The sequence below is a fragment of the Rhipicephalus sanguineus genome, chromosome 11, assembly GCF_013339695.2.
Source record: "Rhipicephalus sanguineus isolate Rsan-2018 chromosome 11, BIME_Rsan_1.4, whole genome shotgun sequence".
Classification (NCBI taxonomy): domain Eukaryota; kingdom Metazoa; phylum Arthropoda; class Arachnida; order Ixodida; family Ixodidae; genus Rhipicephalus; species Rhipicephalus sanguineus.
The window spans coordinates 3,251,840-3,276,828 of record NC_051186.1 but is presented as its reverse complement, the minus strand read 5'-3'; the positions used below and the strand labels follow the sequence as shown (position 1 = coordinate 3,276,828).

Here is a 24,989-nt window from a genome sequence, read left to right as displayed (position 1 = left end):
TCATGCTCATTGTCCGATCGCTGCCGTTTCGTAAGTGTGATATACACCAAAATTGGTATTGCGCTGTTTTCGATTCCCAAAACTTTGCACTGTTTTAACGTAGTGTCGCACAGTGCAACAGCTATTTTCTCCTTGTTAGTCATTCAGCCTGTCCTGTAGTTTTTCGTGTGCCATTTGTATTTAATATTTCCCTTCCATATTTCTTGAATTGTGTTATTTTATTTTGCCCCTCTTGTCCTGTCTTTTCTGTTTAAACAGTTTCCATCTTTCTCCATTTTATTTTGTTACCGTCCTGGCCGTTTTGTTCATTATTAGTATTCCTTTTTTGCATCTGCCAGAACACTGAATGCACAGTTATTCCCGGAGATGTAAACCGAATGATTCCTATTAATGTGATTATTAAACTTGAGTTTTCTTTGTGAAATTCCGCGAATATCGTTGGTCATGGTTGCTGCTGCTGCTCCCTTGCCGATCACCACCTGATTGAGGAGTCGAACCTCTGACGCACCTGGAGAACGCAGGTGCGCTGGCCCTTAGGACTCTTCTGCACACCACCCGAAACACATTGAGCGGAGAGCCACCTTGCCTCTTTGAACACTTCTTCTGCTGCCACTTTTATTTTTCCTATATGTAGTAATATCGAGATTTTAAATGGCGTTGGGGTGATACTAATTACGAGCTTCAATCTTACGACAAGGCGTTAGGTTAGTTTGGCTGCGGGTAGGTGCTACAGGCAGCCGAGTACTAGGTACTCCTCGCTATGAAGGACCGTCGCTTAGTACATCGTGTTTTGTCCCTAAGGTCAAACGTCAAGAGCACATTTTGTTACTGATTAGCTTAGCAACTTTGTTCTCATTTAATGAATACAGTTTTACGTCCTACCTTGCAATTCGGAAGTCGCGTTACGCAAAAACACTACAAGCGGGCAAATTACGGTGACGAATCATCTCGATCCGCCTTCAGAAAAAGATTTCTGTTTGCAAGCCAGAAATACACTTCGGGTTTCTTAGTGGGAAACAAGCAATCCCTTTGATATCGGCTCCATTATACATACCTGAAAGTAAACGCTTGTCGCGAAGCCGATTGAGATTATGAAAGACGAAGCTTTTTTTTTGTTTGTTCGTCAGGAAAAGGCAGGTTGCGAGAATTCCTACGGAAAAATATGGCTTAACAAGCATGGCATTCACATTAACGTGCTCTTTCTTTCGAATAAAACTTGCTTCATGGTCGCGCCAGAAGTACGAGGACACGAGTTTTGGTATTGCGTTTAATTCATACTTTTCATGTAGCAAAAACAAAAGCAGAAATGCACTCGGAAACTGGACTGTAGAAGTGGAACAATACATATTGCGGCTCCAGGTGTCGTTTCTAAGAATAGAAGGTAAAGCAATGTAATGAGACACTTTTGTGTGCACCGTTTTAAGTGACGTAAGCAAGGGCCCGTCCGGTAGTTTGTGTATATTTATAGACTAAGCTAGCGCAGTTATAGAGAAATAAATGCATTGTTCATGCGCGTCCGCAATAATTTTGCTGTCGACCGCCATACCAGCGGTTACAAAGACACTGTTCGAGCCGAGTGTCGTGCTGGCACCCGCACAATCCAAGGCCCACCGTTTCAGGATATACAGTGAGTTTCAGTAGACAAACTAAAACGGGGTTTAGGTTCTACGAACTTTTCGAGTAGTACCTTAATTTCGAGTGCACTGACAATGGTTTTATTACGCCTCGCTCTAAGTAAGTTGAAGAAGTAACGTGCGATTCTCAATACGCTATTTGTGGTACTCACTCCTAATCGTTACTTGATGTTGACTACGTACTTTCGAAAGACAAACTCCATGCATTAAACCTGTTCATTACGTTCATTGTCAATTTGAAAACCGTGGTGCATCTCTGATCTTTCCTGTAGTCCGTTGGATTTGCAACCCGGTTCAACACGTTTTCGAAGTAGCCGCCGCATGATTTACATGGAGGATACCAAGTAGCGAGGTAATGGCGAATTCGTCAACGTTTGTTCGTGCAAGCAGATGCGCATACAAGTACGCAGCGTCACGCTTCGCATAACATCGATTCCCACGGTACGTAGGATCTGCCGAACTCTTTTTACAGGAGCGCGCAACGAACAAGTGTGCGAGAGTTTTTATGCTTCATGAGCCTTTCGCAGATTTTTTTTTCCATTTCCGCTCACCGATTTTCCATACAGCTAAGGTACAACTGAGAAAAACCTACTGGATCCAACAAAGTGTAGGAGCCTAAGTGACGGCAAACGTCTATGCAACGTATATGTATACATTTGTCTATGTGCGAGTTGGTGTGTTAATTGCCACGTTTTACTTACGCAAGATCTGCGAACGTACTCTCACGTACTCTCACCAGGATAATGCAAGGGCACTCAAGCGGCAAAAACATGGTGTACAGATAGTGGCTGGACGCAGTACCCTACGATGTAAAACATGGCGCACTTTTCGAGCACAATGTAATCTCTTATATTACACACGTAGTGTATTGTAGGCACGAAGTAATGACATTTGTAGACAAACGCCGTCTGTACAACCGTTTCTAGAACTACTTCAGTTTCAAAACTCGGCTCTGTTGCGCGGCTCCGCCGCAAGCGGAGGCGGCGAGTGGCGCTGTAGTCGCGTCAGGCTTCAGCGAGGTGCGCCGACCGTTGCTACGGCTGCTACCGTATCGGTGCGCCGGATCAGATGGGTCACTGCGTTTTATTGACGAACAGATTCCGGATCTTGTAATACGCAGCAAAATAGATTACACGTGTTACGCGTCCGCAATGCCGACATGTTTTATGCCGGGCTGCACAGCGGCAAAAGGACAAACAAATGACCGCGGAACTCTTAGGCTCAGCATGATCAGGAGGGATAAAAGGCTGCCAGAAAAATCGCAAGCTAATGAACGAATGTACTCTCGAAGTGCTGCTTGTTGGGCCAGTTCTTCACACTAAACTTGTGAAAACCCACGAAAACGGACGCAAACATTAAGTTAGAGCACATTTGATGTTCTAACCCTTTTTTTCTTTGTACTTTGCTGAGAGCTTGGTGCATGTGTTGACTGTTGGTCGTTTCAGGCCAGTGCGGCTTTCAAGTATATGTAAGTTGTAAGTTCAGTGTGGTGTTGTGATTCCTTCCTTCGTGTATGCGTCTTTTTCGCTGGTTTTCTCAAGTATCATTAATGAGCGATTCACAAATGGCAGAATCGAAATGCCTCGTTTTTCCTGAAAATCTTCAGAGGTTGATGTGTAATTATTGTATTGAGGTTGATGTGTAATTATTTTATTGCGGGTACTGAAGCAACCCGCAAACATTTCAGTTAAACACGTGATTTATGCGCATTTTTCACATGCACTATTGTACTCTATAAATGTACATGCACCACTTATCACTTTCATTAATTGTTTTAATCATAGTTTTAAGCTAATTCCCAAGCACCGAGTTCTATAAACGTTGGTCTGTACAGCAGTAAACACGCCTAGGCACACAAGCACGAACGCAATGTAGGCGCACACTTTTCAACGTGGCGAAAATTTCCTACTCGCAGACAGCGAGTAGGAAATCTGGCGATGGTCCTCCTTTCCTCGTTAAGCCACCACGTCGCGTTGTATCATGGGAAGCTCCACTGGTGGCGCTTTACGTGACTCCAGCGTTGTGATATCCCGGGCAGGTGCCACCGTACGTGGTGCCCATGTATATTCGGAATGCTATTAGGAGAGTTGCTTCACCTTTCCAGCGAAACTGTCATTTTTTTACAGCGAAAGCTGTTACGAGATCAGAACAGCCGATTTCGGTGGCGTGGTTGTCGGCAGCCGTCGTCGCCGGTGTCGGTAACCGACATCGCGCACAAATAAAATTCTAGGTTCGAGTGGGTTTGAAACCTGGGTCTTCTACGTGGCAGTCGAGTATTTTACCACACAGCTACGCCTGTGCTCGAAATTTCTTCGCAAAAAGACTCTATAAAGGCGTCATGTCGGGCAGGGGATCACGTTAACAGATCTAATAAAGCGTGGGGAAGAGTAAAATACCAACAGGCGTCAGACAATGTGAATTGCGTAACGAGTTGGTGTTTTAAAGCGTCTCACCCATTACAAAGAACTTAACCATAATTGATCATTTTTATCAGCCACAGTATCAACAAAGTGCGCATAATACCGTATAGATGTGTAGTGGATACGTTGTTCCTTTTCAGATTGATGAAATAATGGCATAGTGGCTACTTCCCTGTTTCAGAAAATTATGGCTATTGATGGCGTAGTGGATACCCTGCATGTGTACTTGTAAGAGTTGGTCCAGGTTAACTTAAAACGAGCTGCAGAACGGCCGCTCCTTCAGCTTTCACTGCGACTGTGCTGCGTGTTCCACGCAGGCCTGGCATTTGTTCACGCTGCCACGTTTCGCGAGATATAAAATGGCTTCCTTGGTTGTAGCTATACGCGTATCAAACGTCGGCTGGTAGGGTGGTTCGGCGCTGCTGATTCGTTGGCTCCTTCGTTAAAGTTTTGTTTCGTGTTATTTAGTTGTTGGTATGTAGTTTCTTGTTACTAATACGTCCTGCACAAACGAAAATTTTCGGTAAATGTGGCGGTGAAACTTTAACTAGCCATCTTACTGAACTGATATACACAGAAAACATCTATGCCAACTTCTTCCAGTGACGAAGGCAATACCTTGAATTTGCGCTTTCAGATTTTTTTGTGTGCCACAACCGACAGCCATGCTATTTAGGAGAACGTACAATTTGTTCCTTCTGATTCTTGGAAGTTCGCCCTTTTTAAGCAACCAAAGTGAGTATCCTTTATGTTTTTTTGTGTGTAAGTTTAAACAGGGATCATATTTTTTTTAAATTATATGTTGTTTAGGAGATGTAGCGCTTGTATACAGCGCCGGCTACTCCTTTTCACAGATAAAATAATTCATGAGATCGCAGTGATCAAAACAAGGTACGCAAAAGAACACCTAGGGGGAGTTTATGTAGGTCAGTCACGCTATAAATATAATCCCATATTCACGAAGTCCAATGTAGTAACGACGCCAAAAAACAACTACAGAACAACCAAATAACACTACAGTTCACATAACATGCAGTCACACTTACATCGTGTGTGCTGGAAATAACAATACGCAACGCCAAGTCATTAACATTGAACGTGCAGGTGTCCAGTCAAAAGGACAGAAATTAAGCTTACACAAGAAGCGACGCATAACGCGACACGGTCAGGTAGAAGAATACATAGGCGTGCGTACGGAGGGGGGCAGACCCCCCCCCCCCATTCGGCTAAGAGGGGGGCGCAAAGTCAGCCCCACACATTGATTTATAGGGAGGGGGTTCGCTGCGACTCGGGGGGGGGGGGTGGCGAAATGTCAGCGCCATACATTGACATAATTGGGGGGGGGAGTGCTGCGACGAACCTTCGCCCCCCACCCCCCTGAAGGGGAACCCTGCGCACGCCTATGGAAGTATGTACATAAAATTGGCGTGTAAGATCGCAAGAATCACATCGTTCTTTATCTTAAAAGCGGTTCGGCTCTAAACTGAAACAATGAATCGGTTTAGCTTGATAAAGTGTACTCTGAGAACTCTAATGTCGTTAATTTCACCATCGTAAGTTCAATATTACAGGAGAAAATTAGGGTACAAGTTTCATTTTCAAATATCGCTCCAGAAATCTCCGTGCCGGTTGTCACGGATTTCAAAGTGTATTTGTCATGTCTCGGCGTCATTGACTCAACGAAATTTCCTGAAACTTGGTGTGCAAAGCCTGTGGCACAACCAGAGGTCAATGTAATTCAAATTTACCGATTAGGAACTGCGTTGGACGTAGTAGACGCCGTCAAAATCTTTGACGTCAAGACATTTTGTGCGGGAATGTCAAGGTGGCCTCGCCACCTGCATTTTATTTTTGCTCGTTTTCTCGCTTACCAAACGTTGTCTGGCGGTAAGCGTGGTTCTTTTGGAAATGTGAAACGGTAATTTACTAACATGATTAAAAATTGTTTTTCCCTTTAGTGTCTCATTAATATATCAGTTTCATTATTAATTTGTCGCATTAACTGAGCCTCATATTGTGCCACACCTATTAAAGAACGAAAAAGTTTGCCTTTGCATTAATTTTTTCAAGGATATGGCAGTAAGTCCACGCGTAGTTGCCTCGTTTAACAGGATATAATTGATGCTTAGGTTTCGAAGAAAGAAGCGACACAGGACGACCGAAGACACGAGCACACAGCGCTCTGCCCACGTGGCTTCCGTCGCCATGCATCGTTTCCCTGCGCGCAACCTCACAATGTGCTGTACAAACTAGCCCACCAATTCGTTTGGAGTATCACGCCATAGTTTCAATGCTTTCTTGGCGGAGAGCACATAAAGACTGACGGCGTGTTTCACGGGTTGATCGAACATGATGTTTCCTCTCTGATCGTACCTTTACTCTAACCCCCCCCCCCCTCAACTCAAAGGTTTGCGGAACGCGAAATTTCCGAGAAAGCTATTGTTACGAGGAGGATTTATTCAGTTAGAACTGATCGAGTTAGCTCTGCACAGAGCGCACAGGATAGCAGGCCAACAGGGCAGATCCAGACTCAAACCCACGACAACAACGTTGTCGTCTTCCTCCATTAGGTGTCATTTCAGCGCCCGTGCCTGAGTGACCTTTACATGCCCGTGACACTATATTCCCGCTTTGTCTAAAAACATGTACCCTCTAAATAGATGTTCCAGCCTGTAGTAGTTCCTGCGACCGCCCCCCCCCCCCCCTACGCAGCTAGCTGCTAGGTTACAAACGTCATGCAGTAGCAGAGCAGAAATTCGCATTTGCAGTGGAACCCATGTTCCGTAAACTTTTGTGGGTGGGTGTACATGTACCACGGCGTGGAAAGCGCACAGCGGCTCAACCGGAACGCTGAATAAGTGTGCCCACAATGAGCTTACATACGGTAGCCATTTGAACGAGTCTTTACACCTGCATTTTTACACACAACGCGAACTAAACAATGACACAGAAGAAATGAAGTAGCACGAGCGCTCCTGTAACAGAGCGTAGCACAGCGCTCGTGTTACGTCGTTGCTTCTGATGTGCGAATGTTGCTTTGTTCGCGCTGCGTGTAACGATGTCCTATGTTCTTGACAGCAGTGGAAGCGAAAACGGTGTCGTGGTTTCTGCAGCAGTCTGATGGGCAGAGGTGATTGGAAGGCTAGGGCGACCCATCATGCTACGGACGCGAAACAAGGCGGGAAAGCTGGCTAGTTCAATGTTATGCGCACCTATTAAGATGCTAAGCTGAGCTAGTTGGTTCTTTTTCATGATGAAATTTCGTGCAGAGCTCACGGGTACGACAAAGGATGGAGGAAACAGCGAGAACAGGCGCTGACTCTCAGATGAAGTTTCTCATTCTTTTCTTCTTGCTTTGCATAACATACTTCAGTTACATCAATGCATTTTCAGTTTCTCGATGAATATGTAAATTCAGACACCCGTGTCTACAGCTGAAACGTGACTTGGAACCCATCTCTTGCTGCCTACCGCCCCCACCAACACCACAAGGCGCACTTGACGATAATTTTTTGTTCGCCGGAAAAATGGCAGCAACTGATCACTCGTGCATCATAACGTATAACAAACGGGTTTTATGCCAGCATACGGATGGCAGCTGAAGCTGTTCATCTTCCACCGCTTCCACATTGCTTGAGTTTTGTGACAGTGCGCGCTACTGCCCGAACCGGAAACGAAGCTACTGACTGCCGAATCGGCTGTGGACGAAAGCGTGGTCGCTAAAGACATGATCATAGCTAGAGGATGGAACGAGGATCTACGATCAAGAGACACAACTCAAGGCCGTCCAGCAGGTGTCGGCAGCCCTAGAGAGGCAGCGACCGAGCGAAACCGAGGAGAAGGGGGGCGGCGGCCCTCTCAGACCCGTGGAAGTAGCGAGGGAGCAAGTCCTCTAGGCGCACAACGCACGAGACTGACGTAATGGTCGCGTCGCGATGAAAGCTTGTCCTCCTTGCGTGGAGCGAGTCTAGTCGTCTCTGCAGGCATTTCCATAAAGTTGTTCTCTCTCTCTACCGTCCACACAGTTCTGAAGGCACGCGCGCGGCCTTCACCAAGAGTCGAAACGAAACTGTTGAGCGAAACAAATCTGCTTCTGAATAAGCCTGGGTCGCGAAGGCATAGTCATGAATGGCGAGCAGGGCGTTCTCAAGGCCCGCGGCCGTTTCGGTGGTTCGCTAACACCGTTCTCGCTCATTTGTGTTGCGCATTTGCAGTGCTTCCGATATTGCAGTGCTCTTGATATATATATATATATATATATATATATATATATATATATATATATATATATATATATATATATATATATATATATATATATATATATATATATATATATATATATATATAACTAAATAACCTGATGAAGGGGGCCAGCTGACATGGAGCCAAGAAAATTACATGGGCATTATTCCCAGTCTTTAAGTGCAGTGTATTACTTATGGCATAATTGTGAAAAAATTAAAGTGGAGGACAAGACAACTTCTTCCCGGCAGGGGCCGAATCTACAATGCTCTTGAGCTACGGCGACTGTCGTCCTCCCGTTCACTTCATAGGGTATTTCTGCGCATGTAGACCTGGAAGTGTGAACCAGCGTCACTCGTAGCCCTGACGGCGAGTGTGAAATACTTTTTGTCAGCAATATAGCAAACAAAATAAGCCCATGTGAAATGCTCCTTGCTTTCCGGTTAAGAAGTAACTCCGTGTTCCTGACCGCGCAAAAAATTATGACTGACGGCGCAACATGTTTTGAAACCATCGTCACGTCAAACATGTGGTTTCGTGCAGCAATGATGGCGATGCTCTCTAGCGGCCCATTAATGCGGCAAGTCCGTCGGGCAGGCTCGTGACGTTGCACAGACTGCCATCCTGTTCATACGTCGATTCCAGTTCATGCGGTTTTAGGGGCGAAGCGCCTTAGGGTCTCAGCTTGTCGGCGTGTCATGTCGTCGTCACGGTAAATAAAGTTGTCAAACTATGGTCAAAAAGAAGTTTATAATTAGTCAAACGAGCTTCAGAGTAGACTAACATGATTCACACTAATTTAAAATACAGCAATAATCAGGATTTATTGCATTAATTAACAAAAGTATGTAAAATTCCGTCTCAAAATTGGTTTAACATGGCAAGTTTTCTCCTGTATAGCATACTTTGTAGCATGTTGCAGTGTGTAACACGAAGACAACTTACGGCACGTCTGCCTCCCATTTAAGTGGTTAAACGCAAAGGAGGGCGCCACCACCTTAGCAAGGGCCCGATTGCTCCTCCCACTGGCGCTTCTGCGGCGCCCAATCAGCGCGCGCCGTGTGGCGAGAGAGAGCAAACGGCCGCGCGTTGGCTCCGGAAACGCTCTTTCTGTGATGGAAGCTGAACTATAAGCTCACAAGGAGGCGCTCACCCGTGAAATAAAACGCCGACGCAGGGCCGATAAAGCTGAAGACCGGCGCACACTGCATGCTTCGCCCCTCCCAGGTTTCACGTTAGTGGAGCTGAAACATTTGCCTAGCTTTGTTTCTTCGAATGTTTAGGAGCTTGCTCGCCAAGCATCTTATGCTCGCGCCTTGTCCTTCGCGCCATATCCGCTTGTTCTCATTGCTCCCTCTAGAGGTGCAGCTGCGCTCTCTCCGGTGATTCAAGCGCGCTCACTAGATGGCGAGCCGCGGCTCAGGCGGCGCCGCACACTCCGCTGCACACTCGGCTCGTGCTCTCGTTAGATAGGTGACCGCTAGAGGGCCGCGTCCATATACAGCGCTTGCTCTCGGCGCGCTTTTACTCTCTGCGGGGAGCTCACTCAGTGCACTTCGCTGCCGCTACTCAGCATGAATACAAAAGAAATATTGTGTATATAATGTCTATATATATAACAACGTGGTCACGTCTTTATATGACGATAGAGGAATTTGTACGGAGGATTCGCGGGTTACAGGATCATCTCCGAGCAAGATCCTCTAACATCATTGACTTCGTGGATATGGCGTGACTTTTTAGATGCGAAGCATTTTATGGCGGAGTTCAATCCGGTGGTGGTGGTGGTGTACGGCGTGACCACTTTTTCAGCGCATGCGCAAACCCTCTCCACACACCTTCTCTTCACACACCTCCTCTCCCCATTCCCTCTCTTCCCCCTCTCCCCACCTCCTCTCACGCCCCTCATTCTCTTCTGCGACGAGTAAGCAGCTGCGACGCCTCCGGCGTCTTGACGTGGCACGAGCGTCCGATGGCCGCCTCTGCTTCTGTGGCTCTAGACGCGGTGCGCTCGTGCTCTCCTTCGCTCGCTGACGAATCCCACGACGACACCAACGGCATGGACTGCAGAGAGGCTTAAGCTAACCATCTCCCCGCTGCTTCGCATCCACACATGGTTCCCTTTAGTGGGAGACGGTGTAATTTTTTTTCTTGCACACGCCGGATTTCGCAAAGCATCGATCGTTGACGCACGGTCACGCTGCTAAAATATAGACGTCCACACCGCGGAAAATGACGAAGGGGCAAGCATTTAGATCTTTCTATGATTTGCGCAAGTATTTTGGTCAGACATTACATTTCAGTACAGCTCATGACTTCACCCGAGCAAAGCGGCATGGAGCGTGCGCCCCCCTTCTTATTTTTCCTTAACCTAGCAGACGGGTTGACCTTCCTCTAGCAGCCATCTTGCATCGAACAGCGTGCCCCCTATAGTTCGTGGGCATTGTGAATAGAAGGAGCAACGGCGCGCAAAAGGTATTGAAGTTTACATATTACACATTACGACATCATTTAGCAACAGTTCGTGCTTTTCATTTTTTTCATTGGAGGTTGTAAACCAAACCAGCAATCTGTAATTTCTACTTCATAGAAAAATATGCATGGTAAAGAAGCACCCTGATATATGTAGGACAATTGTAAAAAATATTGCGTAGAATACTTATTTTCAATACCTTAGTAATCATTTAGTTTAAGGGGCCATCCCAAGCTTTGTGTTGGCCAGAGTACATTCCCAGTGTCCTGATTATTCGTGTTAGCTGCTCTTCTAATTATTTATCTTAATTAGCACGGTCTGAGCAGGGGTATTTTCAGGTGGAAAAAATATATCCTATTTATTTTGTTATTATAAATTTCACTGGTCTTTGATGAACCTATAATTTCCATTAGTTACGTCTGATTACCTCTTGTTGATTAGCCGATAATTAGCGTCTGATCAGCATATGAATTCAGTAAGTAGTGAATTTCTGCTCAGTTGTCGGTAAGTTTTCTTATTTTTTTTTCCCCTTGTTCGTTTCTGTCAAAGTGACATCGCCGCTGGAGCAGCTCCGATGGAATTGGACTCACAGCTGTGCAACTCCGCTGATGGAACCTGTGGGGGACTGCGCAGTCAACATCAATAAGTATTTCTACAACAAAACAACTAAGATGTGCGAAAGGTTTTACTGGAACGGCTGCCTGAGGAGAGGTGTCTATGAAACACGCCTTGAGTGCGCATTAAGTTGCAACCCTGGTGAGTTACGCGAGGTGGGCGTTGTTGTCCTTGTTTTTTCGCTTTATCTATAAAGAGAGTAGGAGCGAGACAATGGTATTTAGACAAGATTGCGAACAAAATTCCTTCAATTCTGGAAAAGGTATAAATTAATTGGCTACAGCTTCGCGCATGCGTTTGCTCGAGTACACAATCGAGCATTCGCCACGACATTTTAGTCCTGGAGTGGTCATGACGGTGAAGCATGATGATCGCGCTCAACAGTGACAAGCGGAACAGACCGGTCGCCAGCCTGGCGGCGCCAGTGAATCTTATCGGCCCACGCTAGTTTCCGCTCAGTAGCTCGTAGTTAAAACATTGGCCGGCGGATCCGCCGCGCCAACCAAAGTTTAAAGGACTACATTCACACTTGGACACTGGGAACACCGAGAAGAAAGCGAAAAACGCCAGAGCGGCTGGAAAACCGTGTCCGCACGCTTCGAAAACGTTTGAATTTGTTCTGCCGCTTCTGCATGCCGCCTCCGCATTCGAAACTTCAGTCTATTCCGTTAACTAGTGAAGTGAATGCATGCCACCGTGTCTGTTTTCGGAGCTGTTTATTTCCTAGCGAATTCCGCTTGTGCATGCAAAACACGGAAACGAAATAGTTTTCACCTTTTCAAGATATTGTTTCAGGAGATGCACGAACTGACCTACTGTAAGTAAAATTTGCACGGACTTGTCTCTGAGGTATTACATCTGGCGTTAGTTGGGTTAGCCATGGTGGTTCACGAGTCATACTCTGACGCAGGTAGCTACGACCTGGACATAAATGAGACCGCGCGTTTTAATTTTCTCAAAGCATTTCTATGTACCTTATTTCAACAAGAAAATGCGTGCCTACATGAACAAACGTCAGCAATTTGCTTCGCATAACTTCTTTGTTTTGAATCCTTCTAGGAGAAAGCGCCGGGAGGTGCTCACAGACACCACCAAAGGGATGCTCACCGGACGCCATGACATCGAGTTGGCCATCTCAACCGCCGACGGCCTGGAGACGACGTCCAGCCCCTCTAACACCCTCAGCAAATACTCATACTGGAATGCCCTGGGTAAAGACACGGCCCCTAGCCCCTCTACGGCTGCCGTTGAAGACTCGTCCTGACAGAGCCATAGCGATGACCCAGCCCCTAGAGCCTCAGTACCAGTTCGATGCGTATTATTACGACAACGTGACAAGGACTTGCAAGCACTACAAGTTTTGTGGACCTGAGTCAGTGCCCCAGGGCACCAATTTCTTCACGACCGTGACGGATTGCATCATGGAATGCGAGTAAGCATGATCTATTAAGCGCGGCGAAAGTTCCACGCGAGACATAACGTGACGTAAAACTTCAGTACGATGGCGCAGCAAAAAAAGGCGTGGACAACAGAGAAGATGACACACCGAGCGCAAACTTTCAACTAAATTTATTGTGCCTCTGAACGTGTTTATATATTGATCCAGCATAGACTACGCATACGTGTACATGGTTACATATTGACGTAATATGGACGATTTTGCGTAAGACATATGGGCGCAGCCACCTTCGGCTGTTAAACGGATGTTTTCTTATTTTTATTTCTCGACGTGAATTGATAAGGTCAGGAAACGTCGAATACACCAGCCCAGCCGTTATCATGTGTATACGTCAACCGTAGCACTGTTTGTTCATTTGCTAAAAATACGAAACGGTAAGGAGCCCAATATGGCGGCACCGAAACCCACACGTAAAATAGTCTATAGACGATTGTGCCACCGTGTCTGAAAGAGTACTTACGAGTTGGAAGATGCCGTCGCCTAGAAGAGAAGTGCTTTGTCGGTGGGAGCCAGTGAATGTATACAAGTAATTTTGGGGCTTTAACGCCCCAAAACGACGATATGATTATAAGGCACGCCGTAGTGGAAAGCTCCGGAAATTTCGACCGCCTGGGGTTCTTCAACGTGCACCTAAATCTAAGTACACGGGCCTCAAAAATTTCCGCCTCCATCAAAAATGTGGCCGCCGCGGCCGGGATTCGATCCCGCGGTCTTCGGGTGAGCAGTCGAACAGCGTAACCCCTACACCATCGCGGCTGGTAGCCCGTGAATGTGAACGATCGCGCTTATCGGCCAATTTTAACTTTGCAGTCGCCTCAGCCTCGTGACTTCGCGAATTAGCTGCGCTTGGCACGGGACGCAATCGTGCAAATATTAAATGAAGGTTTGATGAAATCGAAAAATGAAATTGAGGTACCGCCCGGTTTCCCCAATGTATTGCTTCGCACACGAATGTGGGGGCTGCACACGACTCGGGCGGCACAATGAAAGAACCTGTTTACAGCGAGAGCTGTTATGAGGCCACAACCGAAGTTGCGCACCGCCGCCGTGGTTGGTGTGCGTAACCGCTATCGCGCGAAATAAAAACAAAACGAACTACGAAAAAAAATTACACTAGAGCGAACTTGGCCATGTTGGTGTAGCATAGTGAAAACACAGCGCGAAATTTACGACGGGGACACAGGAAGGAAACAGTGCGTGTGTTTCCTTTCTGTCTTTTCGCTAAGAAAAAATATCCAAGATGGAACGGGGTTTGAACCTGGGCTCTTTGCGTGGAAGCTCAGTATCCTACCGCAGAGCCATGCCAATTTTATTTTTTTCGGTTGTACGCCACACAAACTGGGACCACAATATTTTGTTATGAGACACCACAAACACGTTAGCACACATCTACCGTCAACCACTGGGTGAACAACATTGCGATTTAAAATTCCTTCAGTGTAAGCAGGTGTTTTACCCTAGCCATTTAGGAAGAAATACATTCTTTTGTTTTTTCTACCTCGATGAACCGGTTCATACTTTCTTGAAAATACTGTCTTGCTGGTCTTCTATCCGTGTCACAGTAAAATCCCGCCATTCGTGAGCGCCATATACTGTTCTAGCCAATCATCATGATTTGATTAGGTCAAAAGGTAGTCCGTCCTCATTGTCTATTGCTAAATACCGAATTCCATGAGGGCCTAACGGAAATTCGCTTGCCTTCGACAGAGCCGTGCCAGTGGTTGAAACTACTTTGCAAAAAAACCCCTATACAGGCTTCATGTTGGGATGGAACCACAACATATGTAATATAGCGTGCTAGAAGAGTATAATAATAAAGATGCGTCACACAATGCGAATTGCGCAGCGAGTGGGTTGTTGAATGCTTCCAACCCATTACAAATGGCCTTGCCATAATTCTTCATCGTCATGAGGCACAGCACCAACAAAGTGCACATAATGTATTACAGATGTGTAGCGGGTGTATACCCACTTCTCCGCAGAATGAGGAATAATGGCGTTCTGGGTGTTTCTTAATTTCACAAAAATTATGATTTATGGCATAGTGGGCACCATGCAAGTGTACTTATATTAGTAGCCCCAAGAGAGTTTAGAACGGGCTCGATAAATGCCGCTCTTTCAGCTTTCGCTGTGACTGTGCTGCGCTTTCCGCGCAGGCCTGGCGTTTTTTGTGCCGCTTAGTGCGCTTCTCGGTCAAAGCAGCCTTTGGTACCGTAAGCTTGGATGGCTTCCCTAGCTTGTTGGAAGCAGGAAACACATTTACGTTTGCCTTCCAGGCTGTCTTCTACAGGTGACGGAATATCCCGTGCATGAGAGGCAGAACGCCTACTGTGGTGCACTTGCCGGAATCAAATCAGCAACTGGCTTTTCCGCGCAGGGTCGCGCGTTTCTTACGCTTTCAAATAATTGATTCGGCCATCTCTAGAATACGGTTCAATCATATGGTATTCTCGTCTAATAGGTCTTACTAACGTGCCCAAAATGGTTCAAAATAAAGCCGCTCGGCTTATCTCATCATCGTAAACACGTTACCTTAGTGTTTCATCATTAAAAGCAGAGCTTAGCCTTGCTAAACTTGCCATGCGCAGGCCACATTCTCGGCTATCGTTTTTTCACTCACTTTACCAAAGCAACTCATCCTTCGCCCAGTCTCATATCTTTCCTGCCTCAGGCCGCCTTGATCATGCGCACAAAATAGCCCCCAGTTTCGCCAAGACAAAGAAGTTTCAAAATTCACCACTATCATTACGTACAAACGAGTGGAACTCCCACACAACATCGCAGAGATAACCGATCACTCGATAGTTCACTCGATGCTGCAGGGCCGTTTGCATAGCGAGTAACAATGCTAACCTGAGCCTCACTGACCTCGTTTTATTTACGGTCGTTTTCGCAATATATATGCCATGTTTTTGTAACGTGATTATCGTGAATGTTTTAATGGGTATTTACAAGATTTTTCTGTACGCATAAATATGCACTAGACTGATTTCATTTATGTTGGTGAATGTATTTGATTGGAGGCTGACATTCAACTTACTCGCTGTTTCTCTTTTTCTTATTTTTCTTGTTGGTATATCGTTTTTCGTTGTTTGAAATGTACATATTCATTTAAAATCCCCCCATGCAATGGCTAATTGGGCCTTTAGGGTACTGAAATAAAAAAAAATTACTTATAGCAGCTACAGCTACGTAGACTCCAGTAAATGCAGCCGCCGAAGCGGTCAGCCCCATGAAACCCTCTGCATATCTCAGATTCTGTTGCGTTTACCGAGAAGGTTCGAGGCGCACTGCCTCTCGGGTCAAAATTCGCCGTCGAACCCCCCCAAGAGAACTTCTGTAATATACTCGACATGTCTCAAGGCTAGCCCCGAATGACGGGTAGGCTGTATTGTCTCGGAAGGAGTCGATGCACTGCAATGGTGCAAGCAACTGAAGCCGAATATTTCGGTGAACCATATGGTTTCTGTTCTCTTCGGCAATTCCAAGTGTGTTGTTCCGGCCCACAAAGAAGGGGGTTTTGCTGTGTTTTCTGCTGAAGATTTTAACCCCAAGGCTTTAGGAGCTATCGACGCTATTTTAGCTGTAATAGAGATGTGTCGCTGGCTAATCTTAAAACGGAAGCAAGTTGCAAGTGAAAAAGGCTTAATCTACAAAAAAACTTACTAAGGCCATTGCAACAGCCTGCCGGATCACCTTGAAGTTTCCTAGGTTGCCAGAACGTACAAGCCCGATGTGCCGTTACGGGTGATTTTCTCAGAGAATGATGCCTGGGAAAAGCATTTGGCCATGTTTCTACAAGGTAAGCTGCGGCTTTTACCTGTCAGTTGCTTGTTAGCAACTCAGCCACTATGTTCGACTTCTTGAAGTCTAATTCGCAGCGCCCCTTCCAGGTGTTTTATATCGGCATTAAGGACCTATATTATTTACCACATGGGAGCGTACTGTCTCGCATTCCGCAACGTATTGATGAGCTCTACGCTGTCTCCTTCGAAGGCAAGGCTGGAATTTCGCGCAGTCACTTCTTAAACCTTTTGCAGTTTTATCTGAATTCCACTTAAATCACCTTGGATCGCCAATACATTTTGCAGAAGAGCTGCGTCTGTATCGGCTCCTGCATCGCTCCCATTAGCGGCCTGTTTTTATCCCGTTTAGAGTGTGATATTTCACTACAAGTGGAAGGCACTGCAGTTTTAAAGATGGTTCGATACGTTGATGACTGCCCTATATCTGTTGACTGCCCTCGAGACCGTTTTGTTTTGGACGAAAGGAAAACATCACACGTGATTCAAGAGTGCGTAGTTCCCCTTCAAGTTACTCATGAATTGCCGGCGGAAGGTTCTATATTCGCTTGCTTGATCTTCGGCTGAGCATTTAGGATAGCCCCACGTGTTGGTCGTACCAGCCGCGAACCAACAAACCGTTTTGTCGTGTACGTCCGCACATTACACGCTTTTAAGCGGGCCATTGCCAGTGTGTGCTTTAAGAATATCCCCAGAAAGTCTTGATGCCACGTGATGAGTGCACGTTTTGAGCAGCAAGGGAACGTTTGTCCTTAGCTGGTTATTCCAAACTAGTGCTGGCATCTGTCGCGAACCGAATTTTAAAAGAAGCGCGAACCTGCGCGCTCAAGCCGGTTGTTTATGTTGCACCCAACATGCATGGGATATCCCATAACCCGAAGAAGATATCCTAGAAGGCAAACGTAAAGGCTGCGTTTTCTGCACCCAACAAGCTCGGGAAGCTGCGCATACTGGCGGATGCGAATGCCGTCCAGCACCGGAATGTGCACTAAGCGGCACCATAACAGCTTGGATGAGTGTGCTGCCCAGATGGAGGCGAAAACGTTTGAGGCACGTGTACTAAAATTTCGGTGCACGTTAAAGAACCCCTGGTGGTCGAAATTTCCGGAGCCTTCCACTGCGGCGTCCCTCATAATCATATGGTGGTTTTGGGACGTTAAATTCCCAGATTTTATTAGAGCGTGCTGACCGAGTCGTGTACGGCCTCCTGATTACGTGTGGGGAGCAGTACATTGGGCAAACTGGGCGGGACCTCAATGAGCGGCTGCGCGAACATCACAATAACGTAAGAAATGGCACCGGTTGTTCCTTGAAGATTTATTGTAGTGATTGTGGCTGTCAGCCTTCATTTTATCTTGGCACGATTGCATCCCGTGGCATGACGCAGCTGATTTGCGAAGTCGCTTAGGCGGATGCTACTGGAAAATCGGGTGATAAGTGCGTAAGTTCACATTAACTGGCTCTGACAGACAAAGCACTTGTGGCGTTATTTTTTTTTTTGTAAAAGAGCGAATTGCACTTTAACTGAAACTGACAAAAACGCACTTTTTTGCTACCGACAATATGGTGGAGCCTGCTCCAAGATTTTTTTGCCAATGTCTTCCTGTCCCCCAAATACCTCAAATTAACATTGCGGCTAAAATCTGGAGTAAATTATTTTACTCCCGGAGTATTCAGGAGTAAAATTTGTATTTGGCTCTTGTAGATTTCAACATTTTATTCGGGCTTGAATTAGCTCGTAAAAGAAGCCTAAAACTATTCGATTGTATGTATAGCAATATTTTGCGATAAAATTAATATCATCCATGTGCTTCCGTCTTTGCTGTCCTTCGTCGCATGGGCGTAATGGCGATGATTAGACTTGAAGAACGAGTGGTCCTTCCTGGCAAAAAGCGCACTATTCTGGACGGTCGGCAGCATTTTCTTGTTCTTGGCATCTATTGAAGGTGTTGAAGAGTGCGCCAGCTCTCTTCTTCTTTTGAGCTCGTTTGATGCCGTGCCGTTTTGGATCACTTCTTCAAGAAGTCGGTCGGTGCTCATTATCTTCATTAGATATGTCTTTTATTTCGAGTATACCGTCTTGGGGCGAAAGAAGGGCATGATACTACAGCGTTGAACTCCAAAAGAAACGTTAAGAGGTAAAAAGAAGTAGGAAAGCCGGCCTCTTACTCTTAGTATTGGAGTTTTGCCCTGCAACATCATGTCCATCAGTAAGTGCCAACTCGTCCTAGAAAAACTAACTGTGGAACGTAAACACGATAGCAAAGCAACTAGGACACAAAGGAAACAGATTGGATGAGACCATGTTGGTTGTTTTGGTCACGATTGTTGACGCAGCGCTGGTTTAATGAATGTGGCTTAGTTTGATTGAAACAGATGCAGGATATGTCCCATTTTTTATTAGAAACTGCCTTTTTGAGTTCGCGTTAAAATCAGCCCCATTTCGATTCCAACTGTGTGAGAAGTTGAAGATACTTAGACGCGCTTTACGCTGCGGTGAAATTGAGCCCAGTTTCGGTTTCTGCATTTGGCTCTTTCTGAAAAAAAAAAAAAAAACGCCACACTTGTCTTCTTGGCGGCGGTATCTTCTAACTCGTACCTGTTGTTTCATTCCATGTACACGCAGACACAATAATCTATATTGCTTCAATATCTGACCATAGGTAGAGTATACTGCGTCAGTATATAAACAGGTTCAGTGGCACAATAAATTTAGCTGAAAGTTTGCACTGGCTGGGTCTTCCTCCCGTTGGAGCGTGCCTTTTTTTGTTGCGAATTAGTACTCAAGTAATAGCTTATCAACTTGCCCAAAATACTGCTCTCATTAAGTGCCATAAAAGCTAGTCTTTCTCATTCGGTACCGTAGTTATTTGCTACCACAAACGTTAAGTTTTGCATTTCGCTTGCAATTAGTCCCACCTAATTAAAGTGAACGTTCACGCTTCGAGACGGACAGCACCTGAAGATGGCCAGCTAAAGAATAGACTGCATTTGCATATTCACCTGGGCACACTGAGGTGTGCTTCCCTGAAATACTCCTTGTATTCTATTTTGATGTCGCAAGTGTGGAGGTACATCAATAACTAGATCTCACGCATTTAATGTTCTCATGGGGACGAGTGCAAAGGGCCCGTCAGACGAACATATAAGCGGGTGTGAGTTTCAGCAATAAAATGAAAATTATAAAGGGACATCCATGGTAGCGGCAAACATACCGGTGCGAACCGGTCTCGGAGGCACAACACGTCTGACGCAAGTGACAGCAGAAGACACGTCTCTGTGACCAGATTAGATGGTAGTTTTGTGAAACAGATGACAGTTCGACCTTCACTGCCATCCGCCGAAACGATGGGCCACTCGACAGCCGCGCACCAGCTGCAGCACGTGTTCGCCACCAGCGTCCAATATTAGTTGCAGCCTCTATTCTAGAAAAAGAAATGTCCGCTACATAGAACCATAAGTAGATTGTGTAGCATCTGACAAGTGATGTGCGCTGACGAACATCAAACACCAATGAGAATTCGCATACTTGTTGAGGAACGTGTCAACAAGGTGCAGTGTATGCTGCGGTCGGAGGACCGACTTCGGATTTTCGTAGAAAAAAAAATGATTTAATGAGACTGTCCGTGATGCTTACAAATGAAGTGTTATATGAAATGCCACCCAAAAAATATTTTACATGGAACGCATGAATAGGAGAAGTGCTGTCCAAAATGCAATAAGTCGTATATTTTCTATGGAGTGACAGTCACTCAAAATAATTTCGAGCACGTATTCCTAATAAAAATATCTATACGAAGGATAATTTCCCGAATAATCATAAAAACACCTGGTTAGGAGGAGCGGGAGTACATTAAAAAATGACAGAGAACATTGAAGATATTCATTGTAATTAACAATGTTTAACAGGTAGCGGAAAACACTAATTTTCTAAATTTTTCAATAGCGCGTCTAGAGAAAATCTCTTTAGAGGCCCTGGGCCACCCTGTACGTGCAACATACATAGAGAAGCTTACAATAAATTTGAACCCTAGGCACAATTTAGTGCAGGCGTGGTAAATTCCAAAAAGAATTAGTGTTCCTTCCGAAGCATCTAGCCATAATTCTCCGTGTGGTACAAGAAAAAGCCTTCAAGTTCATCAGCAATGTCTGCGATGGCCCGAGAGCCATGTCTGGGAAACTTGGCATGGAATGAAGCAAAGTTATGTGCCTTGTGTCTATGACGTTGACTTTCTTTATTGCTTTTTTTTTTGCAGAGGGTTCCCGATCGTGAATACCAGCCGACCGGATGCGTACATAGGTCACTGACAAGCCTCTGGTGTTTTCCTGTTGCGAGTGTGGTGCTTAAGTTAGCCTAACTTTTCAGTTACTTCAACCAAGTGTAAAAAAAAATATAATTGACCTAATTGTTTTAGAGGTAAATTTATTCACGGGTATTACAGGTGGCTTGCTCTGAAGCATCCACAAATGGTCGTAATTAAACCCTATGACTCATAAAGGAGCTTCATTACGACCACGCTGCTATAACAGTTTAAATGAATTTTTCACCTTATAATTTGACAGCGTAATTAATAGGCTGAGTGTGAAGTGCAAATTTGGCTGCTTCATAGAGGAGCGAAAATATGACGCGATTCAGAAAAAATAAATTTGACGGTTTGACGTGTCATAACCTGGGTATGTTTATGATTCGCCATGTAGTCTAGGACTCCGAAATAATGTTGACCACTTTTTGCTCTTTAACGCTCACCTGAGTAAGTGTAAAGGGGGGTTTTTAAGTGCTGAGCACTTTAGAGGCCCGGGCTGTCGTATGATCTCATCTGTATTGTCACGTAATCTGTCATCTGCTGTGATCTCCTGCCGGCGCTTCGCATCACGCAGGCAAAACCATGTATAGGATAGCCATGTATATTATAGCATAACAAGGGGGTGGGAAAGGCAAGTGAGGGTGAGGAGGAGGAAAGGGGCAGAGGTAAAGAGACAGGGGGAAGGGTGCCACTGCATCACAAGTGAAGGTTTTTTCCCGCCATGGATGCCGAGCAGGCTGCTAGTTAGGAACGCCACCGCGCAGTTTGCTCGTGAATGCGAGCGTCACTGAAGGAGAGGCAAATAACTGCTGTGCACTTCCTACAGCTTTCGCGTTGAGTGCAACTGCAACACATTTTAAGGCGAAAGCCTTTAATGTCTCATACTCGCGGTGACCGTCAGTCCGGGTCCTAGCACGGTGCTAGCTGTGGCCTCTCCCCCTCACACTCTCTCGGCAATCGCGTGATGGCACAGCGGCACCTAGCAACAGTTACGCGTTGCTCCTTCCAACGCGCGTTGCACAACTGTTGTGCGACGCGGCGGCGGAGTCGAGCGGCGGCGTCCATCCGTCAACGCGCAACAGTAGCGCGCTACTCGCCGGTCCCCGCGTTCCAGAGGAGTGACGTCATAGCCGCGGCAGACGCGTTGGCGCCGGTGCGCGCCAGCTGTGCGCCTCCGCTGCGCAGTGGCCGTCCGACGCTGCGCCGGAGCCGCTTGATAGCACCTTTATTTTGCGCGCATGCGTAGACGTATCAGTGGGGTTATACTATAATGGGGAGGAGGAGTAGGAAAAGATAAACGGAAGGACAGGGAGGTTAGCCAGTTGTCAGACCGGCTGGCTGGCGTTTGCCAGTATCTCCAAGGAGAAGGAGAGTGCAAATGCTGCTAAGCGGCGCAGAAAAGCGTAGAAGCTTGACAACCAGGAAAGCTAAGAATAATCATCCGAACCTCAGCTAGCGCTACGTATATCCTGGCATAGCCGAGCTAAGACACTGCAAATTTTTAAATTTTCTTTCTCCCGCGAACGCCGCAAGGACGAAGCACAAGCGCAGCTGGAGCGCGCACGTAATATTTTCTGCACCTCACAAAAACTTGACACGTACAGGTCGAAGAACGAGAGATGAGTGGAAACCTTGGGGAATGTGTGGGTTTTGGTTGGGGCAGACCCTGTCATAAAAGAGAGATGTAAAAAGTAAACCTGTCGTTTTGACGCCAATGTACGGCGGGAAAGGGGTCCCTTGGTCAGCCAGTAAGCAAGCGACGAGAGGAAAGTCATCGTACGTGAAAGAACAGGTGAATACATACTAGGTGAATACCGATAACTTCTGATAGGCACTAGCGGCTGGGCACTTAGGTGGACCGCAAGCTCAAGTAAGTACTCAAATACACCGCCGCAATGTCCCTGTGAAAGAAGAAATGGGCTCATAAAATGCGGCCGCCTAACGCTACGAAAGCAGCCCCAGCAGCCTTGCCTTCTCCCTGTCTCACCTTACCCTTCTTCTATTTGTCGAGTAATGTGAGAGGGGAGAATATATACACAGGGAAAAAGCGGCTGCTGGGGTCGGTTTTGCGACGCTAGGCGCCCATACTATCTGCGCCAATTTGTCTTTCGGCAAGACCACTGCGGTGATGTCCTTGGCTCCTTGAGGCAGGTGCTTGCCTGAAGACCAACCCATTAACGACCAACACCTGTCCTGACCACGTCTTTAGTTCTTTCTTACGAAGCTCATGCCGCCTTTCAGAACTTAACTTGTTTTCGCCTTCTACATACCTCCACCTGTTCCTCCACATACAGAGGCCCCCGTTTCGCCGTCGGCTTCCAGGCTGACTGTGGGTCCGGTACCCGACAGGCTCGCCCCAATGAAAAGTCTCCAATCTGCCCAACTGCTTCCTCTCTTCTCTTGTTCTACTTTTTTTAGGCTTCCTTTGTTCCATTCTACATCATTTTATTTCTTTCTAACTCCGCGTTTCTTAAGCTCTGAATACCAATGAACTTTTAGCTTTTTTTCTTTTTATAATTCTTAAAATTTCGATTCTACTACTAAGAATCTCGCATACGCAACATAGCCATGCTGATTTTTGTTTCAGTTTCCTCTTTTACATACGGCAACTACAGAAAGCGACACCACGTGACGTGACCTCAGTAGCTAACCCTTTCAAAACTGAAACACCGAGAATGACAAGGCACCTTTAACATAGATAGGTCCACCACTCGAAACATTGGCCACACTGTTTGAGACGCCCATTTCCGTCCATGAAACCTCTTTAAAATGAAATCAGCACTTAGAACACTATTATAAATGGTCACTTAACGCTTTTGTACGCGGAGAAGAAGTCTAGCAATCAGAAGTAGAGATAAGCACAAAGGTGCTGATACTCACCCTGCCATATCTGCATTATTATTGTGTCGTTAGTGCCTTATTGCAGAGTAGTTGTCCTGCGGTCGCACATGAACAAGACGTGGCCTGAACCGTTGAACGTGCATCAAAAGCGGATGAAACGATAGCAACACCGAAGATAGCGTTAGCCGGATAACTAAGTGCGATTCCACATCAAGTTCAAAAAGAGCGCACTTAGTGATTTACTCTTCTTCGAGGAGAGTCGTAGCTTATCTGGTTGGATAAAACATGTGCTGCTTGGCCACGCATTGGGTTATGCTATGCAACGTAGGCGCTATTATTGTAAAATTACATGAAAGGTAGGATGGCCGTGGCAGCTTTTACCCAAGGATACCTTAGGTGCTAACCAAGTATTTTGTTTCTCTTTTTCAGAGGGTTCCCAATTGGCGAATGAGATTGAAAACCTTTTTGTTATTGATTTGACCGTCTACCTCTAGGACTAGATTGGTTAACAAGAAGGTGACAAGGACAAAACCACGGTGTAAACTAGTACTGCTCAGCCAAGACCTTGCTATACTCAGAAAGGGCGTTAGGGACAACTGCTAAACCAAATTTCCTGCTCTGCATGGACACTTCAGTCCCTTGTACACTATTTAAATGGTCCAGACCAGTCGCCGAGAGCTTTATCATAAATATACTTAGCATTGGCCGCCGTGTGCTGCATTAACACGACGGCCAATGTTTTGAATTCTGTAAAACACAGCGCTGGTCTCAAGGCTTCGACTCGTGTACACGCCGCCCTGCGGACGACCATCACTCACACCTGTTCTACATGACTGTCACCAATACCTTGCATTTGTCTTCGTAAATGACGATGTCCCCTTCATCATTTTCGCAGCGCCGAGATCCAGGTTGTCTTATTGGGCTCCATGCCAACCTCTTTGTATTTCTGCAAATGAAGTCATCTCTGTAGAACTGTAAGCGAGAAGACGCGGATTCTGACCAGACATTACGGATTCCGCGGTTCGCTGATCCTGAAGTTTGCATGCATGCTGTAAGCAAGACTCCACAGCGGTGACGCTAGTTGTAAAAGGCTGATGGTCTGCTACACACAGCTGTGATAAAGTTTGCAGCATGCATTAGCGTTAGTCATGCTAAACAGTAAAGCAACGAGGGGCCACCAAATATCCTTAGTGCA

The 24,989-nt window shown here is 46.0% G+C and overlaps 1 protein-coding gene across 1 annotated transcript; it reads left to right on the top strand.

The window, feature by feature from the left end:
* The first annotated feature begins 1,522 nt into the window (after positions 1-1,522).
* Positions 1,523-21,318, top strand: LOC119373300 (tissue factor pathway inhibitor). The gene is made up of 5 exons (XM_037643326.2): positions 1,523-1,627; positions 4,692-4,789; positions 11,322-11,528; positions 12,447-12,819; positions 20,906-21,318. The coding sequence occupies exons 2-5, from the start codon at positions 4,720-4,722 to the stop codon at positions 20,955-20,957; spliced, it is 702 nt and encodes a 233-aa protein (XP_037499254.1). The 5' UTR covers positions 1,523-1,627; positions 4,692-4,719; the 3' UTR covers positions 20,958-21,318.
* The last annotated feature ends 3,671 nt before the right edge of the window (positions 21,319-24,989 follow it).

What these genes read in the sequence shown, in the direction of transcription:
- LOC119373300 (XM_037643326.2), top strand. Translation starts at nt 4,720, where the DNA reads ATGCTATTTAGGAGAACGTACAATTTGTTCCTTCTGATTCTTGGAAGT. An exon ending in GCCCTTTTTAAGCAACCAAA is followed by an intron (nt 4,790 to 11,321) that starts GTGAGTATCCTT and finishes TTTCTGTCAAAG; the next exon opens with TGACATCGCCGCTGGAGCAG. An exon ending in GATTGCATCATGGAATGCGA is followed by an intron (nt 12,820 to 20,905) that starts GTAAGCATGATC and finishes TTTTTTTTGCAG; the next exon opens with AGGGTTCCCGATCGTGAATA.